Source organism: Antechinus flavipes, chromosome 6 (assembly GCF_016432865.1).
Source record: "Antechinus flavipes isolate AdamAnt ecotype Samford, QLD, Australia chromosome 6, AdamAnt_v2, whole genome shotgun sequence".
Taxonomy (NCBI): domain Eukaryota; kingdom Metazoa; phylum Chordata; class Mammalia; order Dasyuromorphia; family Dasyuridae; genus Antechinus; species Antechinus flavipes.
Genome location: NC_067403.1, coordinates 34,431,814 through 34,447,188, shown reverse-complemented (window position 1 = coordinate 34,447,188; position 15,375 = coordinate 34,431,814). Strand labels below are relative to the sequence as shown.

Sequence of the window (15,375 nt, the reverse complement as noted above, 5' to 3'; positions counted from 1 at the left end):
TACTTCCTTCAGTGAAGTAGGTTAACCTTTACTGCAGACAAATTCAGGATGGGCTTATTAAGGTCATTTTTCTGAAAGTTGTATAGTCTCAAAAATATAGGAAGTATGTGAAAATTGGAATAAATATAGGCAAAAATCTAGGAAAAGACTGATTCCTCTAAAAAAAAACCCACACATTTTTTAAAACCTCTGAAACTTCAGTTCCCAATAGGATCTCAATTTTCTATCATTTATTTTACTCCTAAGAATATACCTTTTCAAAGTCATCTCAGCTATCAGTTAGCCATTTTAAGAATTCAATTTTCAAAATACATTCTTGTTCAAAGGACAGTGTATCATAGAAGAATGTTCTCCAATTAGTATAAATTGTTTGCTTTTATGTGTGGCACATAATTAAATAACAAATCCCTTCCTAGTAGAATGAATCATATTTGTTTATTATGATTAATAGTCCATTTTTAAACATCAAGGAGGAAAAATACTTATTTCTAACAAGACTAGATTCTTATCCTAAAGAAATATTTTAATTTGAATTTTTTAAATCTAAAAATCAAATATCTACACTTTTGAACAGTAAGTATGCTTTATTTTTAGCATTGTTGGTGATTTTATTATAAGCCTGTTTTCTTAGGATGGTTTCTGAAGAAGCTATTTATTAGGGAGAAACAGACTTGAAACAGACTGCACTTAATAGCTATGATCTGCAACAGAGTGTAATAAAGCTGCTATAAAAACATTTTATATTTAGAATTGAGATAGCCTCCTATTAAAACACCAACCAGAATAGTTATTTTTATGGGTTTGTTGCTTGTGAAAGTAAAAAAGGAATTTGTTAAACGTATATGTGTATACACATGTGTGTGTCTGAAAATTTAAATATGACTCTCATGACACAACTTTCTAAACAAATCATATTTAAATGTACCTTTATATTCTGCCTTTATAATTTTTATGATTTGTATTAAACTATCCTTTTTTTAAATTAGACAGCATTACTGAAGTCTTCACTAATATCTACGTGACCAGTTTTGGCCCTGTCTCAGACACAGATATGGTAAGTTCTTTATTAAAAGAATGTTTTGATTGAACCATTGTTTATAACCGTCTTAGTATCATTTATTAATTTTAAATCCTTTTCTTTTTCAAGAATTTTGTTTAGATAATAGTATAAGGATCTATTTTATTTTCAGACCAAATGAAAAATGTCATGTCAACACACTGATATTATTTTCTAATTTGGCTTTCTGAAAACACTGTTTACACTATCCCTTTTACCTTTAGCTCTACTCCATTTCTAAACATTTGTTGCAGTTGATTCTAGGAATATTCTCTGATTTTCTGCTTAGCCATCTGTGGAGTAATTCCTTGTTTAGTTTTATAGGTTTTGCCAATCCCATTTTAGCTCTCTATAGATTTTTATTCTTTTTATTTTTTTTTTACCTTTATCAACTTATTCTTTTTTAAGAAAAACGAATTGGACAAAACAATATTACAAACTGAACAAACTGTAGATCCAAACTTTAAATTGCTCATGTAACAGTGAAGATTTTGTCTACCAAGTTTAACATGAAAGATTGGCAGTTTCCTTAGATATTTGTTGTCCTAATTTAAACCCACCCTTTTCTCTTGCACCTTATTGTAGTTTGAAAGCTGTTTTGTTGAAGGCTGTCTTCAGAAAGATATCTCATTTATTCAGAATTTACTTCCCACTCTTATCTGCACTAATTTCCTATTGGAATATCTGCTTATCACTATGTATACATGAACATGATACTAAATCTTAGTTTAAAAAATTTAGCCTTAGTTCGAAACAACAAAAAATTTCAACAACTGTATTTGACCTTCTCGTAACTTTTTACTACAGTAATAGCCATACTTATTTTAATTAATATACATGTTATAAATTTCTCAAGGATAGACTGTGCCTGTAATATTAACAAGTTGTGTGAAATCAAGGACTGAGAGGTAAGGTTTGGGAGAGGATATATTCCACTTTGCATCTGCTGCTCTGGCAAGTTTCAACTCTTAAGCATCAAGATGCTCCCAAATCAGGTATCCTTTGAAGGTCCCATCTCCTGCTTCCTGCCTCCTTTTGTATATTGTCTTTATTTTATTTATTTATTTTCTCATTTTTTTTCTTTTTTTCAATTATTATATTTTTTCCATTTCCATTTTTCATTTTAAAAAATTTTCTTTTTTTATTTATTATTTTCCCTAGTATATAAGACAGTAGCCAAGGCATGATAGATATCTAAATTCTTGTGGAATTGGATTGGGGCAAAGAATATCAAACCTGCTTCCTATGATACACACAAACTCCAAAGTTGATGGACTTGGGCGTTTCCAGTGATGACAGCTATCAAATTTTACAGTTTCTTGATAAGAACTTATGAGTAATAGAAGACATGATGTTTAAACAAAATTAAATTATTAAGTTTTGATACTATTTAAAAAATATGGAGTCAAGATTTCATTGGTCTACAGAATACCCATTATGCAAACTCACTCCATAGTTGTAAAATAAAAATCTCCTATCTTTTGCATCAAAGAATTATTTATGGTCTTTAAAATTGTAAATAACTTGTCCATAATCATATAGATAGTATAATTCAAGGACAAAACTTAAAAACAGATCTTATCCAGTATAAGATAATCTTTCAGTATATCACATGTTCTCTTGTTATGCACAGAGGGAATTAACATACTTAGATTAATGTTCATTACAAAAAACACATTAAATCAAGTAACCTGAAATATTAAAACAAGTCAAGTCCATAAGAATTTATTAAATGAGCTGCTCCAGGAACTATCCTAAGAACTAGAAATATGAAAAAAGTAAAAAAAAAAAAAAAAAAAAAGTACCTGCCCTCTAGGAGATTATATTCTAACTGAAGAGATCAGTTGTAAGCAACTATTCAAGATATATGCAGGTTAAAATGAGATTTATCTCAGAGGGAAGGCAAAATAGCATTGTGTTGAAGATAATAAAGCCTTCTTTTAGAAAGCTGGATTGGAGCTAGGTCTTAAGGAAATTAGGGAGTCCAGGAGGAGGGGATGAGAAAAGATTGACTCGCAGACATAGGGACAGCTTATGAAAAGGTATCAAGTGAGATTTGAGGAAAAGCAAGAAAGTCAGTATAATTGAATTATAGAATTCATGATGGGGAGTAAAGTTTCAGAAGATTTGAAAGGTAAAAAAGAGCTAAGTGGTAAAAGGCTTTAAAAGGTAAACAATCTATTTTGGACAAAATAGGAACTAAGAAAACTAAGAAAAAGGTCATTTTGTCATCTCACTGAAGGAAGAACTTGAGTGAGGAAATACTTGAGGTAGCGAGAACAAGTGAAATGAATGAGGTATGCCACAGGAAGTTTTAGGAAGTATGAAAAGGTTTGGAAAAGCCTCTATAGTCAGTGGGATGAATAAACTACAGAATTGTAAAAGCATTGGTTTGGCACAATGACTCAGGTAAAGTTATGTAACATAAATCTGTCCCAATCAACATCGTTTCATGAATTTTCTCCAACAGTTCAGCATCATATGAATAAGAGCAAATAGTGGTAATAATTCAAGTTTGAGTTTTGGTAAAGTATAATTGATGATAGGATAAGATAAGAAGGCAAGAAACCACCATAGACATCAGAGGATAGAGTTAGAAAAAAAGCTCTAAGAATTAGTTTTGGAGTTATTACAGTATCCTCTACTTGGTAAACAAGATCTAAAGAGAAAGAGAGAGACTACTTATAACTTGGGGAAATTTTGCACAGACAAATAAAAGTGATCTAATTGTTTTTCCATTATAGAGAGATGAATTATTTCTGTACTAAGGGAGTAAACAAATATACTTCTTAGCAGGATTATTTTAGTGTGTTCCATACTGAAGATACAAGAGACAATAATTCAATAAGATTAGAGAGTCTATTTGAAGGTGTTAGATGGTATTAAAAAAGAAGTGGACTAAATGATAAGCCTAAGGGTTCAATACCCACCACAAATCCCTAGATGCTATCTCTTCTCATTCCAAAACGGACAATAAAATTAGAACCAGAAAGGAATGTAGAAATTTAAATTTAATAATCTAATTTAATATGTATCCCATGTCAGATTTGGCACATTGTTAGGACAGTAAGGGATTGCTAAAATCATCTCAACTATTGATTTAAGGAAAGAGTTTGGGCAAATGGTCTTGGATGAAAAATCCAAGCTTCAAATAACTTCGGTAATATTAGATTATGTGTTCAGTGTATCTTACCCTTTGGACCAAGGAATTTATTTACCTCTTTCCTCAGGCTACTGAATAGTTCATTCAGTAGACTAGGGACATTTTCCAGACTGCAGAGCAAATGGAGATACATTTAGCTATTGTGTAACAGGGTATTTGAAACATTTCAGGATGTGCACAAACCATCAGAATGTTTTTGGAAGTAGGGGAATTTCTTAATACTCCTTCCATATTATTTCACTGAAACCCACTTTTATCTAGTTCTCTTCAGAGGATTCTAGACAAGCTTTCAAGTTCTGAACTTACTTTCTATCATTCAGAAGAAGTGGAATACTCACTATTTTCACTTTCTGATTGTCTTTTTTTTTTTTTTTCACCATCACTTGTATTCCTTTAAGACTAACTAAGACTATCTTAAATACCTACTTTAAATTCTTGATGTAATGGTTAACTCATCTCCAGGACATTATTGTTTCTTGTTTAAAGAGTTCAATATCTATGTTATGGTCTTCCTCTCCACTCTAATACCTTCCTTTTCACCAAGCAACATTGAAATACATCATTGTCTCCATAAATGACCTGGTCTATTAATTATACAACAAACTCAATAGTTGTGAACTGTATGTTCTTTTCCCTCAGAGCTCATTATGCAGGTATGAGCCTATTATGATCTTAAGACAATCGAGTAAGACCAATGATTAAGTACCCTGGAATTCTTCCTTCTCACCATAACTGTCTAGTGTTCATGTTATATGAAGCTTCTCTCTTCCTTTCACAGTCAAACTCTTTTAAAGGAGTTAATTCATTGTCTATATTTCTTTAACTTTCATCCATTCCTTTCTTAATCACTTGCAACTAACCTGTTTGACACTGTTTTGTTTTTTCAAGCTCACTAATGATCCCAAATTGTAAATATCCTGGTATTTACTCAGTAATCATTTTTTTTCCACTTCATTTTTTTTTTTTTACATCCACTATTATATCTTTTTAATGGTTCTTTCATCACTTTCCTCCATCAGTTCTGGTAACTCTTTTCTATTTTAATTCTCCTCAGTATTCTTTATTGGATGATAATTAATTTCTTTCCCACTAAGTCACACTCTTAGGCTCTGTCCTTGGCCCTCTTCTCAAGATTCAATTATACTTTATTCCTTGGTGAGCTCACCAACTTCCATGATTGTGATTATCATCTCTTTGCAGATTATTCCCAAGCCTATTTATCTACTTCTAATACTCCTCCTTACCCCCCCACCCCCTACTGAATACCAATCTTGTTATATCAATTGTGTGCTTCATATGCAACTCTTAACAGTCTCTCTGTAGCATTATTAACATTTCTCCTCATCACTTTGTAATAAATTATTTGCTTCAGTTAGCTTTTTTAAATTTCCTTTTGCATTTGCCCAATTGAGGTGTTTTGATTGTTGCATTTTTTTCCATTTCTTAAATCCTGTTTTTCAGCGAATTAATTTCTTTTTCATAGCTATTTTGAAAGGAGTTATATGCTTTTTCCATTTTATCAAATCTATTTTTAAGCAGTTTTCTTCAGATACTTTCTGTTTTTCTTTTTCCATACCTTCTTGCAAAGATCTCATTCCCTTTCTTCATTTTTCTTCTAACTATCTTTTATGATCCTTTTTGAATTCTTCCAAGAGAGACTTGTGAAATAGGGACCAACTCATATCATTCTTTGGTGCTTCCTCTGGAGCTGATTTGCCTTTAGCAACCTCAGGGTTTGAGGTCTATTTTCCTCTTTCTCCATTAAAGCTGTCTATGGTAAGAGTTCTTTTTTGCTTTTTTTACTCATTTTTTAAAAGGTTTGAGTTCTGCTCTTAAGCCAAAAGGGTAACAGTCACTTTATTTTGTCCTGGGGCTAGTGTTGCTGACTGACTTCCGGTGCTAAATAGGCTTGGCCAGGTCTAGAATTCTGAGGTTCAGAGGTTAATAAATTGCCTTTTGTATTTGTTTTGGGTGTTTTACAAATAATTTGCTGATCCATTGGTTTGTAACCAGGATAGAGTAGCCTAAGAGTCTCACAGTAGATTTCCCAGTGTGTGAATGCTACAAGCTCTGGCACCCCATCCTGGCTACTCACCCCAGTGGACTTGAGCCTCTCCCCGTGTCCTATTGAAACAGACCATTTCAGAAGTTACTCCAAAGTATCTTCTTTTGGTAATTTGTTGCACCCCAAATATTTTTGGGTTCTGTCACTCCAGGAAAAACTCAGAGGCTTAGTCTGCTGTTGATTTGAGGGAAGCTCAGAGGAGGTGAGATAGAGACTTCACTGTTTGACACCTTGGCTCTGCCTCCCCCTCCTCCCAATTATTTTCTTAAATCTAGAAAAATCAACAAAAGAACAAAAATCAAGTCATGATTTTATAGCATTGTATGTACAAATACAAATAAGCATGTTGTATATTTGATCATTAGCATCCAATGTAAATCATTTCACAATCTAACTCAACTACTAGGGTAATCTTAATTCGAATTATTCACCTCCATGTATTTTCTATTTAAACCGAAGTAGCCTACTAGCTGTTCCTAGTGGAGAAAATTCTATCTCTTGCCTATGTGACCTTATAAAAAGGCAAGCAACAAAAATGTTGAGTTCTACAATAACAATAAAACTAGCATTTATATAATAATTGAAAGTTTGCAAAATATTTTATATGTATTATATTATTTGAACTTCACAACAACCTTTTGAGGTGAATACTATTATCTTCCTTTGTAACCTGAGGATAGTAACATTGAGAGGCTGACTTACTTGCCCATCATCACATAGCTAATAAGTATCTGAAGCGAGACTAAAACTCGGATCCCTCTAATGAGACTGAGAGACTGACTTGCCCATCATCACATAGCCAGTAAATGTCAGAGGCAAGGTTAGGACTCAAAACCTTTTTTAGTGTCTGTACAATTACTTCATCTGTATTATAGAATCTCAGGATTCCTGGGAAATACCAATTATTTGCCCCCTCTGATACCAGAATTTGCTTGATATCCATAGTCATTTATTAACATATTGTCCCTCTTGAAATGGTTTTACATATACATTCTTTTTACTTACATGAATATATATTGTATTGCTCAATTACAACATAAACACTTGAAAGATAGAGACTAATTTATTTTTTACTTTGCATGTCTTTTGCCTAGAAAGATCTTGATTATAATTGGTATGTAATGTATATTTATTGAATTGAATGATATTAAAATGTATAGGATTTAAGGTTGACTATATAAAACTCATGGCAAAGACTAAATAAAAAGCATCAAAGTCTAGCTATTTTACAAATCCAAGGAAACAGTTATTGGACAAATTGATAAAATGTTATAAGAATGTCCCTTATTCAGGAGCTTAATTAAATAATAGGACAAAATGGGGAAAAATCATATTGAAATAACTGCTCCTGAGAATTTCAAGAAACTTATGAAATATTGAAAGTAGTTTAGTTTTTTTTTTTTTTTGAGAGCTTCTCAAATCACTTATAATTACAATTAAGATGACTGATGCCAAAATGAGTGTGGTTTGTGATAAGACCATAGGTAAGGTGAAACATCCGGTGCATTGTAACCCTAGTAACCCTAGAAAATTAATGGTGAGAAAAAATGAATTTTTATCAAATGAAGAAGAGATATCTGGTACTTTCTTAGACTTTGAATAAACACAAGTCATTTCAAGTTTGGATGTCAATTTACTTTATGAACTGATCATTAACAACTGATATGAATAAAAACTATGGATCTTCAATAGCAAATTACACAGAGAGTTGTATTGAAGGAGAAGCTTTGAAACTTATAAAAGAATTTGCATCTTGTTGTGAGTTGAATATTTATTGGCAAAGCAGCTTTTCTGTAATGGAAGAATGAATATGAATTACCTTATTGACCTACTCAAATTAAATAGGAATTGTAGTCTGAATTTCTGTTGATAGAGAAATCCATTCCAAGAAATTAAAGGGAAGTATGAGGAAAATCCACCAGAGGACTGAATTCTATTTTCTTATATTCAAATATCCTTAGAATATTAAGAGGCAGGGCAGATTTGACTTCTTAATGGCCACAATAGGGAATAGAATACAGAGGATATCACAAATCTGTACCCTAATCAAAATGGAACACGGAAGGGTACAAAGACATTTTTTAGAAACCAAGACTGTATTGGTATGTATTAATTATTATCATATGTTATTTCTTTCAGAAGAAGGGAAATTATTGCTTCATTTATAAGTTGCTACTCCACATTCAAAAAATATGCAGGTCCTTATTTCCTATCATAGCAATGGCTTTTTACTCAATCATCGTATTCTTCCAGTTCTGTACTGGAGCTCAGTGGTGTGTGTGAAAAATAGTTGTCCAAAGTAAAATGTGTATTTGTTAACTAAGGAACTGAGTGAAGACAGGCAGTTTACATGGGAATGGAAATCACAATTCTGGTTAACTAAATAGTTTGTATTTAATTTAATATATTCATACATAAAATTTTTGTCTTGGCTTTATGTCATTTCCTCCTTTTCATCCTGTCCTTTTTACTTTTAATATTCTTGTCATTTTGTCTGTCAAAATGTTTGGGGACAATGAGCCTGTCTGGAATCCATAAGTTTTCTTCCATGTTTTTTTGAGGAGGGATCTCAGTGAATGGTGGAAGGTTGTCTAAAAGTTGATAAGATATAAGCAATTATTGAGGGGAAGAGAAAATATTGCAAGTTCTGAAGTGAGCAGAATGTTATAATGATCATGATATTACTATGGGACAATGGATACTAGGGGAAAAGATACTTTAGTACTTTTAGGAAGAGATAAATATGGTCAAAATAACAGTCCATGTGAATGATTGTGCATCTTGAACAACCAGACAATTAATGACAATGAAATGAAATAGGAAAATAAGGAAAAGGTTAAAGATTTTGTAAAATCACTACAAAGAAAAATTAAAATTGTTTTTGGTATATAAATAAAAGGCGATTTTTTGAAGTGTGAGAATATTTAAGGGGTATTCGTTTAAATCTATCAATTTTTAGAGACACAGAGGATCATAGAGATTGTCTTCTTCAACTCCCCACTTGACAAAAGAAAAGACAGCTCAAGAAATGTGAAAGAACTTGGCCAAGACAAAACAGCTGACATATGGCACAGTCAAGATTTAGCTCATGTCCTCAAAGTCCAGGCCACAGATATTTCCAACACATTGTGCTGAGCTTTCAAAAGGAAAATGTTTCCTTATCAGTAAAATACAGAGGTTAGATAGATACTCTCTATAGTCCTTTCTAGCTCTGGGTCAATGACTATATGAGATGCTGTACTAATGTCACTAAAATGCAATTTTGCAGAACAAAGAATTATCATTACAATAAAGTGCAGAACAAAGCAAATTCTGCTTATATCAGATTCACCCTTGTACTCTCATTTTATGCAGAATATACAGTTAGAATCATGACCTACACTACCAAATATTCCTGTGCAGGTTAGTGATGAACATTCATAATGACATTAGCCTAAGAGAAAAAAAGTAGCACAGCAAAGACAATTAGGAACAATGAAACACACACACACACACACACACACACACACACACACACACACACACACATTTACATTGTTATCTCAAAATCATTAGCCATTCTAATTGTCCAAGGAAACTTGCAGGACTAAATTATAATTAAAGATTCTAATTACAATGTCTGCAATTAAGTTAAAATCTTTATTTCAACATTTAAAAATTCATGAGTAAGAAGGTAATTAAACTTTGGAATGTGCTATGCTGACAAGATGACAAAGTTTGTAGTGGGTATGTGCATTTAAACAATTTAAAATGCTTTCTTCTTTTTTTCTATATTTGGAGTGTCTATTCCTAAAGTAAGAAACAATTTATTTGCTTTAATTATATTTATGCTTGACAGTTACACATAATATACATTATATGTGTATGCATATATATCATTACTCATGTATATACATATGTATGTGTTTACATTTTTCACTTAAATTAAGTATAACTATCAGTCATCATATTTAGGATGCTACAGAGCAACACCCCTAATCTAAGGGCAGCCAGAATATTGGATTATTTATTTGACTCCCAGTAATGAAAGTACAGGAAGGAATCTCTAATTCCCAATGTGGAACATTTTAACCTGGATTCTGGAAGTTGCTTGTCGTACTCATTTAAGTAGCCAAGTAACATTGGAAGTAGGATTCATTGTCCCTATCTATCAGTAAGCATTTATTAATCACTGACTTTATTTTAGGCACTATGGAGTGAGAGAATAAGAGTACATGTATTGCCTATTAGTTGGTTAAAGTTTTGTCTCTATATTGCTTTCATGTGCATGTAAGAAAATTCCTCCACTCACTGAATATCATCAATTCATATGCAGCTTAAAATCCTGAATTATCTATAACTTTGAGAGATGACTTGAATGTGTGTGTGTATGTATATGTATATATAGTTAGTATAGTGTAATACATTGGAATATTCATATATTCTAGTTACAATGTATCTTTATCTGCATCTATCTATCTTCTTTAATGGGGGTGTGACTTCATTGGTACAGCTTCTCATTCATAAATAAATAGCCTCCTTTTTCCAGCAGGTTCTCATCTTGTAATGATTCTTGCCCAAGTTTTCTGATAAATTATTGATGGCTTACCTAATAGGCTATCTGCTTTCACTCCTTTCTATTTTTCACTACATACTCAGACATCTCTTTTTCTATTGATATGTATTCTCGGTGTATTCTTTTAAGCCACTATATCCATAAAGATTCCCCTCAGTTGCATCTCCATCAGAGAGTAGAGCTAGTAGCATTAACTGCAGTGATATCAAGATATTGTTGAATGTTTTGCATGTACATGGATTTATATAAACACTAGAGCTATTCATCATGTCTCTCATAATTTAGCTATTTATTTAAATACTTCCAGGACAGTGATATAATTGATGGAGAAATTTCCACCAAATGAGGGCAGTTTAACCATTTCCCACTTACTTTACCACTGTTGATATGAATCATCATTATTATCAAAGATCAGCAACCTGCTCTCAATGCCCCAATCATCACTTCTGTTTGTGAGCTCCTTTGAATTTGATTTCCTTGGTCCTGTTATAGAGACATAAGTTTTGTCTTGGGACCTATGCTAGAATCTTGTAGAAACTTACAGAGATTGTATTTGGTTGACATATAACTGTTGAGAATCAAGATTACTTTTGTACCAAATCAAGACAATGGAATATGATTTTCTAGAAGAACAAAGCCTTGCTCTGTAAGTAAAGGGGTGAATTTATAGGGAAGTTGTAAGACTTATCCCTCTACATTTATAAATAGTTCCACTCTATTATCATATTACTACTTAATTCCTACTAAAATTTTGATGAGAGAAGTTTAGAAATATGCACTTTTTATACTAAAATAAAATTAAGGGAAATAAACTATATTTTTCTTTCTTAGCACATGGCCCATAGCTGTCTTTTCACCAGGATGGCAGGACACAATTAACTGTGCTTTTAAAAACAACATCCAATGTTCTTGTCTTTCAGTTTACAGCCTTTGTGAAACAATCACTACTTACACGTTTCCTGCTGAAAACATTGACAAACAAGTTACCTACAAAAATTGTTTCAAGGAAAATAATTCTAAGGCATATTTACAGCTTTGTAAAAGACCTCAGAGACCAGAACAATGCTTAACACAATACTGGTGACCTTTAGTGTTCCACTAAAGTAGAAGTGATCTGAAGGCATAGTCTGGTGAGCCCAATACCATTGAAGACATGTAATTCCTTTAGTTTTTTTTTTTTTCTTCTTCTAATTATTAGGGAGTTTTTCTTTATATCAAGCCAAATCATTGTATCTAAAACTTTCATCTTTTAGGGTGAAGGTGAATAGGTCTTACTTTTCTTTCATTAGAAAGTTTTTCAAAAAGTTCAATATAGCTATAATATATAACTTCCCTCCAGCTTACATTTTCTTTTCTCTAGGGTAAATTTCCTTATTTTTTCAATAATTTCTTATGTTGCATAAGCTTGAAGCCTTTTCCCATTTTAGATTATACTTGGTTTTTACTTTCCAGGTTTTGAATGAATCAATGAATAAATGAAGAAGAATTATTTATTAAATGCTTACAGTGGGCCAAACACTATGTTGAGTGTAGGAGACAAACATACAAAAGCATAAGCTTTGTTATTAAGCAGATTTTGTTCTGATGGGGTAAGATGAAGTATTTGATGTTATGGCAAGAGAAGATTTTCAACAAGGAAGCAGATTGGCAGGTACATACACACACACACACACACACACACACACACACACACACACGGAGCCAAGTATGCTGGTGAAAAGATGCCTTGGAAATAAAGAGAAGTATGGACAAAACCAATCCTTGACACAGTTGGTTTTGTGTGGTGACACAGTTTACTAACCAGAACAGTAAGGGTCAAGAGCAGGTGTCAATTGGGTAAATAAGGTAATCAGAAGTACATAAGATATTCAACTTTTGATTTGACCAGGCTAAGATATAGTCATATTATCAAATCCTTCATCTTAGATACTATATCCCCTTTAATGAAACCTGAGATTTTATTAGCTTTTTTGACTTTGATAACATAATTGAAATATATTGAGCTTGTGGTCCACTAAAACCCCCAGGATGATGAATAATTCATGACTACATGGCATCATTAAAATAATACTCATTAAAATATTTGTAAAAAGTCACATTTTGTTTTTAGGAAACATTTTACATCATTTGAGGTTTATTTTCCTCAGCAGGTCTCCATCATTGTCAGCACATCAACTAGTTCTTGTTTGCAGTTGAAAATGTATTCAATCGAACTGAATCTCTACATAGAATATTTAGAAATTTAATTTATGTCTAAAATAAACTGAATTTAAGTGTATTTACAGGATTCTGAAATATATTAGGAAACATTAAAAGAAGTATAATCTAGAAAGATGTACCATTTTCTTCAAGTGATTATCACTATTATTATTATTACAAAAGCATGGTTTATCTTGTTTCTCATACTAATGAAGAAAAACAACTATGAATAAAATCTTGTTTTCAGAGTACAAAGAAAAACATGTATTTAAAGCAGTTCTCAAAAGAACTATAACTATACACAATAGAAGAATGAGGTAGAAAATTATAATGTCATATCATAGCATAAATATAGAACAGATCTGGAATAGGAACTAGAACGGACAACATTGGGAACATTGAATAGTGCTTTTAAAGATCCCCAACTGCCCAGTTCTACTGAAGTTCACCTCTTTTACACTAATATTCTCCCATTGACACTACATATTTTATTACTGAGAGTCATGGAATACCAGAGTCCTCACAAGAATCAAAATATCAAATAACCTGAAGTATAATAGAAACACACATATTCTAGGTATTTGGGATATGATGTATTATTAGTGAATTATTTTTTGGGAAATTTGTGGTAAAATTTATTGTTAAGGGCATTTATAATCAGAAAAAGGGCTAGTTGGTTTTATAAGAATGGGAGAAAACAGATTAACAGCTTAATCAATCCCTGGGTTATGAAACACATATGCCTATGCGAATGATTGCCTTCTTATTAAAATATGTGAATAAGAAACACACAAGTGTGATGTCATTGACAATTGAGTTCATTATATGGAACAAGGGACCTAAGCTAAATAAATCAAGAATGAAACTAATCATAATATTTTGAGGAATCTGTGATCTTTTTTATTATTATAGCTTTTTATTGACAGAACATATGCATAGGTAATTTTTCAACAATGACCCTTGCAATCACTTCTTTTCCGACTTTTCCCTTCCCTCCCTCCACCCCTTCCCCTAGATGGCAGGCAGTCTCATATATGTTAAACATGTTAAAGTATATCTTCAATATAATATATGTGTACATATTTATACAGTTCTCTTGTTGCACAAGAAAAATTGGATTTAGAAAGGTAAAAATTACCTGGAAAGAAAAACAAAATGCAAGCATTCCATCCTCATTTCCCAGTGTTCTTTCACTGGATGTAGCTGGTTCTGTTCATCACCGATCAATTGGAATTGAATTGGATCCTCTCATTGCCGAAGACAGCCACTTCCATCAGAATTGATCCTCATATAGTATTGTTGAAGTGTATAATGATCTCCTGCTTCTGCTCATTTCACTTAGTATCAGTTTATGTAAGTTTCTCCAAACCTATATGTATTCATTCTGCCGGTCATTTCTTACAGAACAATAATGAGGAATCTATGATCTTAATATTGTTGGTAGTCTAATATTACAGTTTGTAATTCATCAAAGCAGTCTTAACCTGTGAAGCTTTGTCCAGATTCTCCCATAATTTTCTCAGAGGGAACCTATTCAATATACTAGGGGCCGATTCTTTTACATTTTGTGAATGCTAATAGACCACAGGCAATGCATTGCTTATCCTTTATTTGTATTTTATGATGTCAACAATAAACTGCACCCCATTCAGGCCCATAGTTGAATTCTCTATAGGTCTTTATACTATATACAAGTTGATATGTAAATATTACCTATTATCTGAATTTTTATTTAAAAGAGAGACAGAGATACATTCAGAGACAGAGAGAGAAAGACAGGCACACTGAGACAGAGAAGCAGAGAAACTTAGTAGACTTTTAATCCAAACTTATAATATAATCAAAGTAGACATTTCTTTTTTCATTCAACTTGTTCCTCCAGTGTGCACAGCTACACTGGAGGAAAAAAGAAGACAATACAAAGTACAAATTTTATTTCTTTTGTTGTGTTGTCAAGACTTTATCATATTATTATATCAGCACCTTTGAAATAGTATAAACAAAACTATTATAGTATATTTATGATTTAACTATATTTATATGCAAGTACAAAAGTTTCCAACTTTATTATGTGTATGTGACACATGTGAATACACATATATCAAACAAACTTAGATCTAACTTTTTACAGTCATACATAGGGAAATGTTTTCTGTGTTTAGTGCCTGACATTATCTGAAAAAACACACTGGTATTTGCAAAGATGCTTCTTAGCCTCTTGGTTAAATACAAAGAGTTGCAACAACAGATATTGTATTTTCAAATCTATTTTGCTTGGAATTTATAATAGAAAAGGAAATTCGGCAACATTTTTGATCAATATAATAATCAGAATT

The 15,375-nt window shown here is 32.0% G+C and overlaps 1 protein-coding gene across 2 annotated transcripts in view; it reads left to right on the top strand.

Moving 5' to 3' along the window:
• GABRA2 (gamma-aminobutyric acid type A receptor subunit alpha2) overlaps positions 1-15,375 on the top strand; it is a 134,645-nt gene that overhangs the window by 65,347 nt on the left and 53,923 nt on the right. For both annotated transcript variants that reach the window (XM_051964038.1, XM_051964037.1), the window contains exon 4: positions 987-1,054. In XM_051964038.1, the coding sequence (XP_051819998.1) occupies positions 987-1,054 (68 nt within the window). The remainder of the gene's footprint in view (positions 1-986; positions 1,055-15,375) is intronic.